The sequence below is a fragment of the Muntiacus reevesi genome, chromosome 4 (assembly GCF_963930625.1).
Source record: "Muntiacus reevesi chromosome 4, mMunRee1.1, whole genome shotgun sequence".
Lineage (NCBI taxonomy): Eukaryota > Metazoa > Chordata > Mammalia > Artiodactyla > Cervidae > Muntiacus > Muntiacus reevesi.
The window spans coordinates 47206381-47223272 of record NC_089252.1 but is presented as its reverse complement, the minus strand read 5'-3'; the positions used below and the strand labels follow the sequence as shown (position 1 = coordinate 47223272).

The 16892-nt window shown below is 49.2% G+C and overlaps 1 protein-coding gene across 2 annotated transcripts in view; it reads left to right on the top strand.

Annotated features, from left to right (window-relative positions):
• The window catches only part of MYO5B (myosin VB), a 338715-nt gene that overhangs the window by 236055 nt on the left and 85768 nt on the right, over window positions 1-16892 (top strand). For both annotated transcript variants that reach the window (XR_010662907.1, XM_065932686.1), the window contains exons 11-14: window positions 1785-1866; window positions 2691-2831; window positions 12819-12941; window positions 13845-13928. Coding sequence is in view for 1 of the 2 variants with exons in the window: in XM_065932686.1 (XP_065788758.1) it covers window positions 1785-1866; window positions 2691-2831; window positions 12819-12941; window positions 13845-13928 (430 nt within the window). In the remaining variant the exon portion in view is untranslated. The remainder of the gene's footprint in view (window positions 1-1784; window positions 1867-2690; window positions 2832-12818; window positions 12942-13844; window positions 13929-16892) is intronic.

The window sequence follows — 16892 nt, the reverse complement described above, 5'->3', positions numbered from 1 at the left end:
TATAAAAATCTTGAGTTCTATCAATAGTCAAAGAAATTAGAATTCAAAAACATTTTTCATGTAATAATAAGTCAAATTAATTTTAAAAGTTAATTTGCATTATTGACCAAAGATCTGTGATGCATTAAAACTCCCAGTGAGGGGCAGGGGGGACAGACCCAACTGAAGCAAAAGGCAACTTTGGGCTGATTGAGGTGATAGAAATCTTCTGTATCTGGATTGTGATGGTGGACCCATGTAGTGTAATACTGATCAGAAACTCATTGAAATATATCCTTCAAATCGGTGCATCTTATTGTACATAAACTCTAAGTCAAATGTGAATTTTTAGAAGTGTTTAAATTTTTAAACTTGTGTTTATTTCTGGCGGCCCTGGATGTTCGTTGCTGCTCGCAGGCTTTCTCTTGTTGCAGCGGGTGGAGGCTGCTTTCTAGTTGTGCGCAGGCTTCTCATTGCAGTGAGGAGAGCTCATGGCAGCTCTTCTTGTGCAGAGCTCAGGCTCTGGAGTGCACAGGTTCAGTTATGTGGTGCACGAGCTTCGTTGCCCCTGTGGCATGTGGAATCTTCCTGGACCAGGGCTCAAACCCATGTCCCCTGTGTTGGCAGGCAGATTCTTAACCGCTGGACCTCCAGGGAAGTCCTCAAACCTGAACTTAAAAACAACCTCATTAACCAGAATTAGGAGGACGAGACCCTTGCATACACTGGGAGGCTAGGGTGAGAGTAAGGTGATAACATCAGTTGGTTCCGTCTTTCTGGAAGGTAATCTGCCGCTGCCATTTAAGAAAACAAATCCTGACATGGTAATTTTCCTTCTAGAACAGCATCCTAAGAATCATGAATTCAAAGATGTATATCTAATATTTGTCACAGCAGCAATAGCAGCTAAAAACTGGGGAAAGAACCAGAATGTCCTTCAATAGGTGACTGGTTACATTATGATTCATCTGCATAGGGCACTGCCAGCCCAGGAGGACCCTTTGTGTGAATCAGAAAAAGGCATCCCTCTGGGGCAAATGCTCCGTCCCAAACTTGAGGGGGACATCAGCTAAATTCTAGCCCCACTGGTTCCCTCACCTAGGCTCCTGGGCAAATCTCAGGCTGAAAGCAGCATCTCTGATCCATAGGATGGTCCACGAGGCAGATGTTAGAACTGATGTCTTTGAAGAACAGCGACATGGGGAACTGTTAAATAACAAATGGGAAGTTAAATGATAAATATAGGTGTGATTTTATACGTAATTCTACTTTTCTTCAAAAATAAAATCACTGGGAGGAAACACGCTTGCATGCATACTAAGTCACTTTAGTCGTGTCCGACTCTTTGTGACCCAGTGGACCCCATGGACAGGCCCTTCTGTCCATGAAATTTCCCAGGCAAGAATATTGGAGTGGGTTACCATTTCCTTCTCCAGGGGATCTTCTGGACCCAAGGATCAAACCCACATCTCTCATGTCTACCTGTATCAGCAGGCGGGTTCACATGGTTAACGTGAATGACAGAATCATGGGTGACCTTCTCTTTCTTACCTGCTTTTTCCAAATTTTCTTGCTGTCAGTACTTTTTTTAGTTGTGAAAGGCATACATTCTTACTCTCCTATTTGATAAGACTATTGTGCTGATACCTGTGACAGTGGTCTCAAGAGCAGATGGTACTTCTGTGCTGGAGTTAAGGCGAGAACCTTGGGAGCAGAGGTTGAGGGTCACCTTGCTGAAGTCCCAGCAATCCCTTTGGTAAATGGAGATGTCTCTTACTTTGTCCTTTGGTCTTTCCGTCCTGCAGGTTTGAGACGTTTGAGGTGAACAGCTTTGAGCAGTTCTGTATCAACTACGCCAATGAGAAGCTCCAGCAGCAGTTCAACTCGGTAGGTTTTTTCAGAACCCGGAGATGTCGGGCGGCGGAGGGAGTCACAGACAGCCCAGCCCACTTCTCTTCCATCCAGGGTCAGTGGGCTCCAGCTCGGCCCTGACCTGCTGTTGGTTTCCTGGTGGTGCCCCAGCTCTAGGCAGGCACTCCCCACTGCTCAGATGGAGGTCAGAATTGAGACAGTTGGCTCAAGAGGGTCAATGATCCTCTCCTTGGCTTTGACGTCCACTCTTTTTGAGCTTCTGGGGTATTTGAGCAATCGCAAGCCAGCTGTGAGGCTTCTTGTGATTGGTTGAGGTATGACAGGTGAGTCGTAGAACGTCCTAGGGAAGGGCTCACAGGGGAGTAGGAATCACCTTTGTTGTTGCCCAGTTGTCTCCGATTCTTTGTGACCCCACGGACTGCAGCACGTCAGGCTTCCCTGTCCTTCACTGTCTCCCAGATTTGCTCAAACTCATGTCCATTGAGTTGGTGATACCACCCAAGCATTTCATCCTCTGTTGTCCCCCTCTTCTCCCGCCCTTCGTCTTTCCCAGCATCAGGGTCTTTGCAAATGAATCAGCTCTTCACATCAGGTGGCCAAAATACTGGAGCTTCAGCATCAGTTCTTCCAATGAATATTCATTTCCTTTAGGATTGACTGAGATCACCCAGCTGGGCCTTTTTATTTCTGCAGTCATGACTGTGACTGGTGCCCAAACCCTTTCTGAGGAGTATATCCCATCCTCCAGCACTCAGAACCCATGTGATTGAAGCTCAGGGAAGTTGAAAATTAAGGTATGTCTGTAGTTCACTGACCTGACTTTTCACTTCTTACACTAGCACGTATTCAAGCTGGAGCAGGAGGAGTACATGAAGGAGCAGATCCCCTGGACCCTGATTGATTTCTATGATAACCAACCTTGTATTGACCTCATAGAAGCTAAGCTGGGCATCTTGGACCTGTTGGATGAAGAATGTAAGGTAAAACTGATGATGTCATTGAATCGGTTCAATCCTAGGCTTGGGGTTGTGGGGCAGAGGACAGCTGTGTGGTGCAAGGAAACATGTGAGATCTCAAGACTGGAGTTTCATCTGATTAGTCGGCCTTTAGCTTTCTGGGAGAAGCCTTGGTGTCTATTCTGCATACTAAAAGGTACCAGAAGGTAACACATTGAGCGTGACTGGCAGGTATTGCTACATTGGTGAGAATGTCTTTGGCAGAGGCTGGGTGTTAAGGATTGGCATGATGTGATAGTGGTATGGATTTGGTGCCCCACATCTCCTAGGTGCTGAGGAAAGACCCCGACTTCTAGATAGGCATCCTGGAGAGGGAGGGTCAAGAGCCCAGGACTGTCTTTACCATGCAAGGTGGCTTGTGAGTGGTAAGAGCCGTGTGGCTTGGTGGCAAGTGAGAGCTGTGGATTTCCCCCACGCAGCTTGTCATGGACATTTCATGCTATGACAGGAAGAGCCCTGAGCTGCCAGTGTGGAGAGAACTAGGCAGCCTTGGGCGTGCGGGGCAGGGGAACTACATATTATCAGTCACCCAATTGCTTTGCCCTTTGATTTTCTGCTCTATGAGTTGATGGGCGTTGGATCTGATGGTCTTCCAAACATCTCCTGGTTTGGTGTTTGGCGATTACGGTAAGTGTATGCCAACTCCTTCAGGGGTGGAAACTCATATCAAGAGGTGTAGAAGCCACATGGGCCTCGGCATCGAAAGCCCAGTTGCTCTTACTGTCTGATCTCTCATGTCTGGGCTGTGGAGGGTGGCTTGTGGCATGATGGTTTGGGAGGAGCAGATATTTCCTTTCCAGAAACTTCTCCAGAAACTTTCACTGCCTTTGAAAGTGAAAAAGATTGAAAAGAAAACAGTGGAAGACAGAGTGAAAATACACTGAAATCCACAGCACGCTTTTACCTGATGGTTTTCAGCACGTTCTCAAAGCTGGGGACTTGGTGTGGTGTCAGACTCAGGAACAGGTATTTCCTCGGGGTGACAGGGGCTGCCTTGGCTCGCCGCCTGCCCCTCCATGAGGTTGTGATAAAGGCGATAGAACAGTTGTCCCTGCTCGGGCAGCACCAGCCACATGACAGACGTCGCAGCCCGGGCCCTCCAGCCCCCGCCACCCCGGTGTGCACCGCTCCCTTATCTGGGTTCCACGTCCGCGGCCAGCAGCTCCCCTCTGACACTCGGTGGGAGTGTGCTCCCCTCCCCTCCTCTAGCTTCACACCCCCAACCACGTCCTCCGCCCGGTTCCGGGCCTCTGAACCGGCACAGCCCCCCAGGCCTGGCTCCAGGAGGGCTCTGGCTCTTCCCTCCCTTACCCAGCGGTGACGTCCAAGGGCCGACAAGGCTCTGAGCCTGCAGCTCGACCTGGCTCTGCAATGAAGCGCTAACTGTGCCGCAGACCGCAGCCCCCGGGGGCCCGGCCTGGCCTTTCTCTTTACACGGGACTCTCATGGGAACACCCCACTGCCTCGGGGGGACGCAGTCTGTGAATTCAGCAGCTGCCCTATCGATTTTCCCTGATCTCCCCTGCCTTTGGCAGGCAAGCCAAGGTCACTTGTGGGTTCGTTTTGGCTCCTGGTTTGAGCTTCTCAGAGGTGCCGCTGCCCAAGGGAGCGTGTCCCCGGAATGTCAGGCTGCAGTGGTGAGAACACTGGACACGCCACAGTGAGAGAGCTCAGGCTGCTGTCCAGAGGTGGGGGGACCCAAGCCCCTCGGTGCGGGAGTGGGGTGCGCCCACTGCTGCACGGGGCTGGGGAGCTGGTGGTTCTGGGGGTGGTGGAGGACGGCTTAGCAGTGCAGCTGAGAAGTAGGCAGTGGTTTCAGGGAGGACCAGGGTGCAAACATGCAGCAGTTTTGGAAGCATCCTCCACAAAGCCCTGGACTTTGCAGCCTTGGGTATTCCCGGTGCAGCGGATCCCCACACCTTCCTGTCTGTCTTCCTACCAAGTGCGCACTGCCTGTACTACTTTCCAGAAGCTGAGGGGAAATAAAACCCAGCTGTGTCTGTATGGATGGTCTCTGCCTTATGTTCTATGGTGCCTTTTGTTCGGGTCAAATTTTTTAAATTAGGGGATTTAAGTTTCAGACCGTATCCGACTCAAACTCCTGCGAAACCCCCAGAAGGTATTGGTTTGGCCAAAAAGTTCATTTGAGTTTTTCTATAACATCTTATGGAAAAACCTGAATGAAATATTTGGCCAACTCAATATTATGCACCTACTGTATATCTGGTCTTGAGAGGAAAGCACTTAGGAGAAGGGACAGGGGCCTTGCTGCCAGCCAGCGAAGGGTGAAGAGGGACAGGATGGTACTTGGGAAGAACCTGGCCTGAGCGAGGGGCCCACGGAGGGCTGTGGGCAGAGCCCAGGGCCCAGGGCCAGCTGAGTGACCCCAAGGGCAGGGCACAGCAGGCCAGAAAGAGTGCTGAGCCGCACATGGTCACGGGGGTTCTGCTAGATGCTTCCCTGTCCCAGAGGCTCCTTAGAAGGGAGATCTGAGGATAAGCTGGGGTTTCCTGCCAGTCCCCGGGGGACGGAGGCGTGCGCCCAGAGCGTTGAGATAGATTGGGGCGGTGCTGTGAGTATGACCCATGCAGCCTCACTGGCCGCCAAGTCACGGGTGTCGCAGGGGAGGCCAGATGAACCCCAAGTTATAGGACTAAGACACGAGCCCACAGTGTGGAAACCATTTTCTGTGAGATGTAGCTGCTGTGGGAATTCAGAATCATTCAGTATAACCGGATACAGCGTCTAGTAACAGATGGATTTTTAAAATTGTTTGTTTATTTTTTGGCTGCGCTGGGTCTTCGATGCCCCGCACGGGCCTTCTCTCCCGATGCTGCTCTCTAATTGCCGTGTATAGGCTGCTCACTATAGTGGCTTCCTTGTTGTGGAGTGTGGGCCCAGGGGAGTAGGCTTCAGGAATTGTGGCGCACGAGCTTAGCTGCTCTGTGGCACGTGGAGTCTTCCTGCCCCCTGCATCGGCAGGTGGATCTTAACCACTGGACCACCAGAGGACTCCTAATAGATGGATTTTTAACCAATAGCTATTGCTTTTGTCAGAAGCCATGAAACTGTACATTTTAAAGGGTACAGTTTGCTGTATTGAAATTGTACTGTAGTAAGTCTGATTTGTAAATCCTCCTCTTGGAGGAACGAACTAGCAAGGACTGATAGGAATTGAGACGTCAGTGTGTGTTTTCTCGTAAGTGACATCCTTGCATTTGAGCAGGGATTTTGTGAAAATGAGACCTTGACCCCTAGAAGCAATTCCAGCAGGTGAAGACACACTGTCTCAGGGTGGAGAGACAGAGGCAGGCCTGAGTCAGGGAGGCAGACTCTGCCCTGTTGACTGGGATCTTCTCGTTTCATGGAGCCCAGCCCGAGGAGCCGATGAGTATGGACCTTCCTGGTTATGATGTCGTTGTTGAGGTGGTAGAAAGACAGCAGGCTGCACTCGGGAGTGAATATCTGCTGTCTCCTGATCTGCTCCAGCCTGCTCTCGTGAGAGTTGACTGAATACTTGCTGTCGCCTGACCTGGTCCAGCCTGCTCTTAGGAAAGTTGACTGAATACTTGCTCTCTCCTAACCTGGTCCAGCCTGCGCTCATGAGAGCTGATTTTGGATGGAGACCAAGGCCTTGTGGTTCTCCAGACGCAGCCCCGGGCGGCTGGCTGTGAGCACGTTTGAAGCCTGTGGTGAATGGAGGGGAAGCTGCTCCCACATTCATCCTCCTGACAAACCCCAGGTTCCCTTCAGCGTGCCTCTGAGGGGTCGGGTGAACAACAAGATCATCTCCCGAGCTGACGGGGAAATGGAAACACTGAGATGAGGGGGCGGTGGTGGGGGGAGCGCCCCCAGAGCGGCTGTGTCAGCAGGGGTCATGTGAGGGGAGAGGGGCCCTGGGCACAGGGGATGTCGTGTTTGCTGAGCCTGAGGTGGTCTGGTTTGTCCGAGGCCCATGGTGGTGGCCAGCGAGGGTGGGAAATGGAACCATGGAGAACAGGAGACTTGGCCTCACCTGCCCAGCGAAGGTGTCTGGGGGATGGAAGGGAGTGAAGAGGGGGAGAGACACAATCTGATGTGACTGACTTTTCAGCAGGGCTCCCTGACAACCATGTGAAAGGTAAGCTGGAGAGAAACCGTGGAGTCAGCAGAGGACTGGCCACACTGCGGGTGTATGGCCAGGAGGAGACGCCAAGGGCTTTTGGCTGAGGAGGGATGCAGCGGGTGAGGGCCTCGATGGGCCCGCACGTGACAGCCAGTTGTTGGTTGGAGCAGTTTCTAGGGACTTGTCTGGGCAGAAGTCTGACTTGGGTAACACGAGGAGTGAATTGGAGGTGAGGCGGTGGAGGCGGCAAGTCTGAACTCCTAAGGAGGAGCTGAGAGAGAGGGAGGGCTGGAGAGGCTCCAGGAGAGGGAAGATGGACAGCTCCTGGTCCCCAGGAGGCGGGGGTGTGTGCTCAGGAGGCCTACCAGGAGGAGAGGTGCTCCCTCCCTGAGGATGGTCCGAGGTGTCGTGGTCTGATGAGTGTCTGAATGTAGAGCAGGAATGTGAGGTTTCCTGCTTCCCTGTGAGGGAGGAGACGAGGCATCTGCTGAGAGGCAGCAGGGTTAGAAGTTCGAGGAGAACAGAGGAGGTGGAGACAGGCTGTCCTCCAGGGAGGGACAAGGAATACCAAGTGCAGAGATGTGAGGTCGGAGACTATCAGAGAGTGAGATGTATGTAGGTACTGTCAAGGCGCGGTCGAAGTCCCCTTCGATCTGGGCACAGCGTCTTAATCTGCAGAAGTGCTGCTCACCCTGGAATTCGATTTTCTTTTTTGGCACTAATACTAAGTTATACTCATTTACCAGCAGAAGTTGATGAAGGGAAGGGAAGTTGGTGTGTGATCTCAGCCAGCCACCCAGGTCTGGGAAAGGACAGGATGGGTGGCTGAGTTGTACTCAATTCAGTTCACTTCAGTTGCTCAGTCATGTCCGACTCTGCGACCCCATGGACTGCAGCACTCCAGGCCTCCCTGTCCATCACCAACTCCCAGAGTTTACTCAAACTCATGTCTATCGAGTCGGTGATGCCATCCAACCATCTCACCCTCTGTCATCCCCTTCTCCTCCTGCCTTCAATCTTTCCCAGCATCAGGGTCTTTTCTAGTGAGTCAGTTCTTTGCATTAGGTGGCCAAAGTATTGGAGTTTCAGCTTTAGCATCAGTCCTTCCAGTGAATACTCAGGACTGATTTCCTGTAGGATTGGCTGGTTTGATCTCCCTGCCGTTCAGGGGACTCTCAAGAGTCTTCTCCAACACCACAGTTCAGAAGCATCAATTCTTTGGCACTCAGCTTTCGTTATAATCCAACTCCTCACATCCATACATGACTACTGGAAAAACCATAGCTTTGACTAACACAGACCTTTGTTGGCAAAGTAATGTCTCTGCTTTTCAATGTGCTGTCTAACTTGGTCATAGCTTTTCTTGCAAGGAGCAAGCACTTAATTTTATGGCTGCAGTCACCATCTTCAGTGATTTTGGAGCCCAAGAAAATAAAGTCTCTCACTGTTTCCATTGTTTCCCCATCTATTTGTCATGAAGTGATGGGACCAGATACCATGATCTTAGTTTCCTGAATGTTGAGTTTTAAGTCAACTTTTTCACTCTCATCTTTCACTTTCATCAAGAGGCTCTTCAGCTCTTCTTTATTTTCTGCCAGAAGGGTGGTGTCATCTGCATATCTGAGGTTATTGATATTTCTCTCCGCAATCTTGATTCCAGCTTGTTCTTCATCCAGCCTAGCATTTCTCATGATGTACTCTGCATATAAGTTAAATAAGCAGGGTGACAATATACAGCCTTGATGTACTCCTTTCCCAGTTTGGAAACAGTCTGTTGTTCCATGTTCGGTTCTAACTGTTGCTTCTTGACCTGCATACAGATTTCTCAAGAGGCAGCTGAGGTGGTCTGGTATTCCCATCTCTTTAAGAATTTCCCACAGTTTGTTGTGATCCGCACAGTCAAAGGCTTTGGCATAGTCAATAAAGCAGAAGTAGATGTTTTTCAGGCACTCTCTTGCTTTTTCAATGATCTAGCGTATGTTGGCAGTTTGATCTCTGGTCCCTCTGCCTTTCCTAAATCCAACTTGAACATCTGGAAATTCATAATTCATGTGCTGTTGAAACCTGGCTTGGAGAATTTTGGGCATTACTTTGCTAGTGTGTGAGATGAGTACAATTGTGCAGTAGTTTGAACATTCTTTGGCATTGCTTTTCTTTGGGATTGGAATGAAAACTGACCTTTTCCAGTCCTGTGGCCGCTGCTGAGTTTTCCAAATTTGCTGGCTTGTTGAGTGCAACAATTTCACAGCATCATCTTTTAGGATTTGAAATGGCTCAACTGGAATTCCATCACCTCCACTAGCTTTGTTCATAGTGATGCTTCCTAAGGCCCACTTGACTTCACGTTCCAGGATGTCTGGCTCTAGGTGAGTGATCACACCATCGTGATTACCTGGGTCATGAAGATCTTTTTTGTATAGTTCTTCTGTGTATTCTTGCCACCTCTTCTTAATATCTTCTGCTTCTATCTTTTGCTTCTTAATATCTTCTGGGTTGGTCTGGAATCAGTGTTTTGCTGAGCATGTGAAAGGGGTGTTTTGTGAAGGTGGGAAAGTGAAGGAGGAGATGGTTGTCAGGTGTGGAGGAAGGAGCCACTTCTGCCTGGAGCTGTTAGAACAGCAGAGTCCTGGAGGCCCAGCTCTCACAGAAGGATTCAGGGCTGATGTGAGTGAGGTCACCAGGGGTCGGAGTCATCAACGAGCCTGCAGAGGTCTGGGATGGAGTAAGATGGTGACCAGGAAGGCTGTCTTGGTGGCACAGGCCCAGGAAGATGGGGACAAGAAATAGAGATGGAGTAACTGACTCTGGGCTCCTTATCAACCAGCTCTTGTCAGCTGTTGGGCTGGGGCAGGCTTTAGCCCCAGGCTATGTCTCAGGCCAGTGATGGCAGCCAGACATACAGTTTCCTACGAGGGTTCCAGGAGTGCCTTGGTGAAAAGCTGCCCTGGGCTACAGGTTTTATACCCCAGACTGTCGGGAATGAGGGACTTAGTAAGTCCAAGGATTATTTCATTCCCCACACCCCTGTTTTTTCTGTTTTATTTCAATAGCAAAGAGTAAGATCAGGTTTAATGTATTTTAACAGCTTTATTAAGATAGAATTAATGAACCATCCAGCTCACCTATTTAAAATACACAAGTCAGTGGTTTTTTTTTTTTTTTTTGGTGTATTCAAAATTGTGCAACCATCAATTTCAGAACATTTTCATCATCCCCTAAAGATATACATTAGCGGTAATTCTCCATTCCTCCACAGCCCTAGGCAACCACGAATCTACTTCTTATCTCTACATTTGCCACTTCTAGACTTTTCATCCAGATGTGGCCTTCACCTTTGGTGTGTCCAGTGGCCAGCAGAGTAGGTCAGAGGGATTCACCTCCTGAGGGACAGTGCCTGCCTAGATGGAGGCAGAGCTGGAGTCCAGGCTCCTGGCCCAGTGCCTTTGGAGAGGAGGAAAGTTTGCATGAAGCTGCTGGCAGATACTTTTTAAAAAAAGGATTTGATTTGCTGCATATTCCAGAGCTACTGATAACCACAATCTAGATTTTATCAAAATACAAGATTTGCTTGCTGTCTCCAATGCCTGAATTAAATCTACTTGTATGGAAAGATTTTTGGAAATGACTGCTTCCCACCTAACCCTGCCTTTGTGGCGCTTTTAAAACTCTGTCCTCGGGCAGGAAAGCGCTAGTGAGGAGCACATCAACCAGCCTGTCCTGGCTTGAACCCCAGTTCTGCTGCTTGCCAGCTGTGTGACCTTGGGCAAGTTACCTAACCACTCTGTTTCTTCACCTGTCAAATGTGTATAGTAGCTTCCCTGGTGGCTCAGATGGTGAAAAATCTGCCTGCAATGCAGGAGACCCAGGTTCAATCCGTCGGTCGGGAAGATCCCCTGGAGAAGGCAGTGGCTACCCACGCCAGTACCCTTGCCTGGAGAAGCCCGTGGACGGAGGAGCTTGGTGGGCTACACTCCATGAGGTTTGCAGAGTTGGACATGACTGAGAAACGAATACCTAGTTCATAGGATTGAATGAGTTCATATATCAAAAATGTATAGAAAATTGCCTGGCAGTAAGCCCTCTGGACATTTGCTTTTAGCATTATCTGAGATTCTTCATTCCTGTGAATTTCTGCTGGCCTTCATTTTTAGTCAAGGATGGGGGTGAGAAGAGAGACCGACCTTAGTCAGGAAATATGTTTACATATGACCTTGGTTTCGAGCCTCTCTTACTCATTGATTCCTGCAGGTCTGATTTAGGGAATATGTAGGATTATGAAATCTGCTGAGAAGCCCAGTTTCCCTGACAAGATAAGATGGGCTGGATACTGGCAAATGCAGGTGCTGACCCAGGTGGAACTTCTCATCACGGTCCTGCCCTTCCTGTCCTGTCTGCCCGGGTCTGCCAGGACTGGGTCCACTGTGCTTCTGTTCTCCAGCTTTGCCTCCTGGGAGCTCAGCCAGCTTGGCCTCTTGCTTCCCCCTCACCTGGTGTTTCTGAACACAAGCTGCTTGGAGACAAATATGATACAATATATTTTAAAATGCTGAATTAAATATATTTTATTTCATCTACCCAACACAATTAACAGCCTCCTTCAAGAAAAAGTTTTCTTAAAAATCCTATGACACTTAACATTGGATATTCAGTACCAGTTACACCAAGTTGAACGTTGAGAAAAATCTGTTTGTTTACAAAGTATTTGAGAAATTTGTTTTCAAGTGGGTAAGCAATTTTTCATATGCACAGATTTTTTTAATTTACCAAACAAAGCCCTTTTTAAATGGCTAGTGCAAGGGTCACCTTCAACCCTGCCTGATCCAAATGTACAGTCTAAACTAATGAAAGGGCACGTCAGTTGGTGGCCCATAGCTGGGAAAGGGGTGTGTGCAGTGATGCTCAAGAATGAGGGGGGGGTACCTTCACATTCAACAAGGTGCCATTATCTTTGACAATTCAAGAGATGGGTACAGTGGCTCTGTGTTTTGTTTTCAGCAAAGTATGATGCGTTTTCACTTTCGAAGCTGTCTCTAAAGATATGAAAAGAGGCTGCTCTTCAGAATCCTTAATGGAGTGAAATCTCTGAATGTAACTTTGAGGAAGGTAGAGATTAGCACAGCATAGTTCAGTCACTAGGTACTTAGCACCCAGTTTGTGGCTGGAACCCAGTTTTAAGTTTTTTGAGGGGCAGACATATTTCTCAAGTGCAGCAAACGTACAGTTTATAGAGACAAGACAATACACAAAACCCAGCTGATGAACAGTGTTGGACAGTGCATGCGTAAGAACTCAACTGGAAGAATTCCAAAGTGAAATCAAGGGTGGTCAGGAAAGGCTCCAGAGAAAAGGACAGACTTGAGCTGAGCCTGGACACTGGTGTTCAGATGAGACAGGCGCAGGCTGTCCTGCTGCAGGAGTTGGCCTGAGTGAGCGGGAGCTTGGACTAGAGATGGGGTGATGTGTTCATGACCCCGAAGTCACTGGCCCCACCAGAATGATAAAGCATCTTCAGATTTATCCCGTGGGTTGTGATTCTGCTCTTGTGACCTTGGCCTCCACCCTCGTCCTCTCCCAGCTCTTCCAGCATCTGCCATCCGGCGGGTTCTCTGAGGCTCAGTGCACGCCTATAGATGCCACAGGAGCCAGCACGCAGGGCGTGTTGAGTGTGCTATGCAGGATCCCAGGTGTCCGTGGTTGAGTCTGCTTTCCACAATCAGTTAGGGACTGGGTCTGAGTGCTGAATCCAGCCTCGTTGAGGTCAACTTCCTGGCAGACTCCATCACCCTGCCTCCACTCTCGACTTCCTTTTTCCTCTTCACAAAACCCCTGATTTTGTGAATCCACAGGTCCCCAAAGGAACCGACCAGAACTGGACTCAGAAGCTCTATGACAGGCACTCTGGCAGCCAGCACTTCCAGAAACCCCGCATGTCCAACAAGGCCTTCATTGTCATCCACTTTGCAGATAAGGTGGGTCTTCTCATGGTGGGCTCAGCACTCCAACAGCCCCACCCTCGGGGACTTGGGGTTCTTGGGCTGAGAGGGAGCTGACCTTTGAAGTCAGGTAAGTGGCCTGGAGTCTCTTGGGTGGGACCTTGTCTAGCCTCCTGGAACCTGAGAGAGGAAAGAGTGGTTCCTTCTCCACGTGGCTCCTTTCCCAGCAGCTGGTGTAGACTTAGAATTTCTCCATGTGGATTGTGTTCCATATGCACTAGCCCAGTGCTTCTCAAATTTTCACATGCGTGTACGTCACCCAGGTCTTGCTCAAAGGCAAGTTCTAATTCAGTAGGTCTGTCCTGAGGCTGACAAGCTGCATGAGAGCACCCAAAGGAAGCCTTCTATCCAGGCCCATCTTATGGGAACTCCTTTTTGAAACAATGTGTTATTTGCTTTGTCCTGTCTGACTCTTTGCAACCCCATGAACTATAGCCCACCAGGTTCCTCTGTCCATGGAATTCTCCAGGCAAGAATACTGGAGTGGGTAGCCATTACCTTACTCCAGGGGATCTTACCAACCCAGGGATCAAACCCGAGTCTCCTGCATTGCAGGCAGATTCTTTACTGTCTGAGCCGCCAGGGAAGCCCAGAACAATGTTGTTATTATTCAGTCACTCCGTTGTGTCTGATTCTTTGCAACCCCATGGACTGCCGAAGAATGTGGTTTTCCACAAAATGAATATTCAACTCCCTCTCTGTAAATCTCGGTATGTGTTGGGTTTGCATTTTACATGAGAGCATCCGTGGGTTTCCCATGTACACACAGCTCTTTTCAGAAGACGCTGTGGATGAGATGAAACCACTGGAGATGCTGCTGAGGTCCCCGGGTCAGGCAGGAGCACTAACTACCCTTTCTGTTTCCGGCCGTGGCCCCAGGTGGAGTACCTTTCAGATGGTTTTCTGGAGAAAAACAGAGACACCGTGTATGAAGAACAGATCAACATCCTGAAGGCCAGCAAGGTAAAGAGCTCTGGAAGTGGAGAAAGAGAAGCGGAGCGTCCAGGCCAGAGCTGGGCAGGGTGTGGTCACTGCCGGCCCCAGTCTGGAGCGTGGTGGGGGAGGTGAGGGGCCTGCAGGTCGTTTCAGTCGGAGAGTTTCAGGATGGCCTGATGAAAGGAAGGGAGCAAGGGATGGCAGAGGCGACTGGAAAAGGTACCAGCTAATGGAAGGACGTGGGAGCTGGGGGACCAGTCTGGAGGGGCGATGGTGGGTCTAACTGTGGAGACATTGCAGGCATCCATTGTGCCATTCGTCTTCCATCTCCTTGGAGCAGATGTAAAAGTACTTAAACCCCTTCAGATCCTAGTTTCAGCGTCTTTGATTTCAGCTTAGTGGTCTGTGGAACCTTCCTACAGCCAAAAATGTAAATGAAACAGTAGGATTCAGGGGACCCTTCCATCTACAGTTCTGGAATATTGCTTTCTAGGATCTCCAAAAATTCAGTTATTTCCTTCTCGTGAGCATAACACAAAGGCAGCAAATATTGTGTCCATTCTACAGGTAGAAAGACCAAAGTACTGATTGACCTAAACACATTTATTAAGCACCTACCTGGTGAGGCGCGGCCCTGAATATACCTGTAGACATTTACATTCTGTTGTGGGCTGGGGGTGGGCAGGTGAACAAACCTACAGTAACTTAAGGGAGAGGCGGCCTGGGCTGGGGAAGCACAAGGCCTGCTGGTCCAGAAAGCCCCCTTACTGATGCTTGGAGGCAGGCGCTGATGCTGGCCACAGCCCTTCGGAGGAAGCCCAGGAAAGGACCCTCCGGGAGTTCAGAGGCTTTCTCCCAGACCACATGACACCGCACTCACTGTAGAGGCCTGATAAAACTGCAGGTGGCAGATTAATTTCTGTTTGTGATAAGCTACAGATGAATGCCATAGGGCTGAGATGATGGAATGCAGAAAATACACCCTGAGGATGGACCCAGGCATCTAGAGGCAGGTAAATCACGTGGCCCCGAGATCAGGGTTTTAGGGAGGATTTGAGTCGTTACCAGCAATGTGGGCAGCCCGGGGTAAACCCTGGCCCGTGTCATCTCCCCATATCTAGAGAATTAGTCATCACTGAGACAAACTTGCTTTGGGTAAATGTGCATGTCACTGTGAGATTAACCCCTTGCCTTGCCAAGTGTCCAGCCCTCTAGTCTATGGTGGTTAACGTGACTTTTTCCTTTCTTTGCAAGAAAGGTGAGGGATGGGAGGGGAACCACAGTGAGGGCGTAGAAGTGGATGGTTTGAGCCCCAGGGAGCACATTTCCTCATCCTGTGTGTCTTAGAAGTAGAGGCCTGTGACCTCCCGTTACTGGGACAGAGGCCCTAGAGGGCTGAGAAGCTTTTCTTTCTTGTGATGGGCTTCTCCTGGCGGGGAGGAGCACAAGTGAGGGACCGGGGGAGGGTGTCGGGTACTTTCCGTCAAGTGCAGCGTCTGGTTCTGCCATTGATTTCTGTCTTAGTCTGAGTGTCTCTCGGGGATCCCAGTATCTAGAAGGGATCTAGAAGGGAATGTCTCACACTCTTGTCTCCAGCAATTTTTGTTACTAGCCACTGAGTTTTTTTTCCCCTTATTTTTATTTAACAAACTTTATTAAACATTTGTGTGATATATAGCGGTAACAAGTACATGTAGTTAACCCCACGGAACTTACAGTCAAGTGAAAAGATGTACAGTTTGATCGTAAGTTTTGGTGATGCTCTGAAGGTCAGGAAGAAGGTTCTATGGAAAAGCTTAATAGGAATGTGCTGGGAGTCCCCATGGTCACCTCTAAATCGAACCATTTGCTAGGAAGACTCACAGAACTCAGCCATAGTGCTCATGGCTATGATTTATTACAGCAAATGGATATAAGGCAAATCAGCAAGAGGGAAGGTGCCTGGGGTAATGGCCAGGGAAACCAGGTGTGAGCTTCCAGAGTCCTTCCCTGGGGGAGTCCCGCTGAATATGCTTATTTTCCACAGCAGCACCTTGTAATGATGCCGGCTGCCACTGCCGAATCACTTCCATTGTGTCCGACTCTGCAACCCCATGGACTGTAGCCCGCCAGGCTCCTCTGTCCATGGGCTTCTCCAGGCAAGAATACTGGAGTGGGTGGCTGTGCCCTCCTCCAGAGGCTCTTCCCAACCCAGGGATCAAACCTATGTCTCTTACGTCTCCTGCACTGGCAAGCAGGTTCTTTACCACTAGCACCCCCTGGGAGGCCCGTGATGATACTTGGCAGCTATTTACCAGAGCAGCTCGCCTGAGCCTGAGCGTTCAGGGTTCCCTACGGGTGTCAGCGGTGTTGGCACCCTTTGCCTAGCACGTACCAGTTCCAGACTCCAAGCAGGAAAGCAGGTTGGCTCAGCAAAAACAATATTGTTGGTGTAAACAGTTTAGGCTCAGTGAGCCATTCTTATCAGGGGCTGCAAAAGACTCCCCAAATCCACGTTTCCAGACACCAGCCAAGCGTGTGTCTTGTAAGCAGGCCTCTCTAGGATGGCAGTCTCAGGCCTGGTGTTTGCTCTTTTCTAAACAGGTGTATCATTTCAGGTAGGGTGCCCTGAATTTTTATTAGAAATGAAATATAGGCTCATAAAAAATTCAAATAGTATAGAAATATGTAAAATAGAAGTATTCTCTTCTACTCCTGACCTACCTTTTCATGCATTCCCACTCTGATGATACAAACATACTGGTACATCTTTTTAAAATTGAAATGAATGACATTATACACAGTCCTCTCTCATTTTTTACTTTCCATTATCTCTTGGCCACTTTTCCACATAAGTACATATCCACTTCTTTTCTTCTTTTAAACAGTTGCTGGTATTTTGCTAACTCAAATAACACTTCAAGGAATGCCCTTTACATATATATTTGCTTACTTGTACAGTTGTGTCTGCCTGTAAATTATTAGAAATGGAATTGACAGTTCAGAGTATGC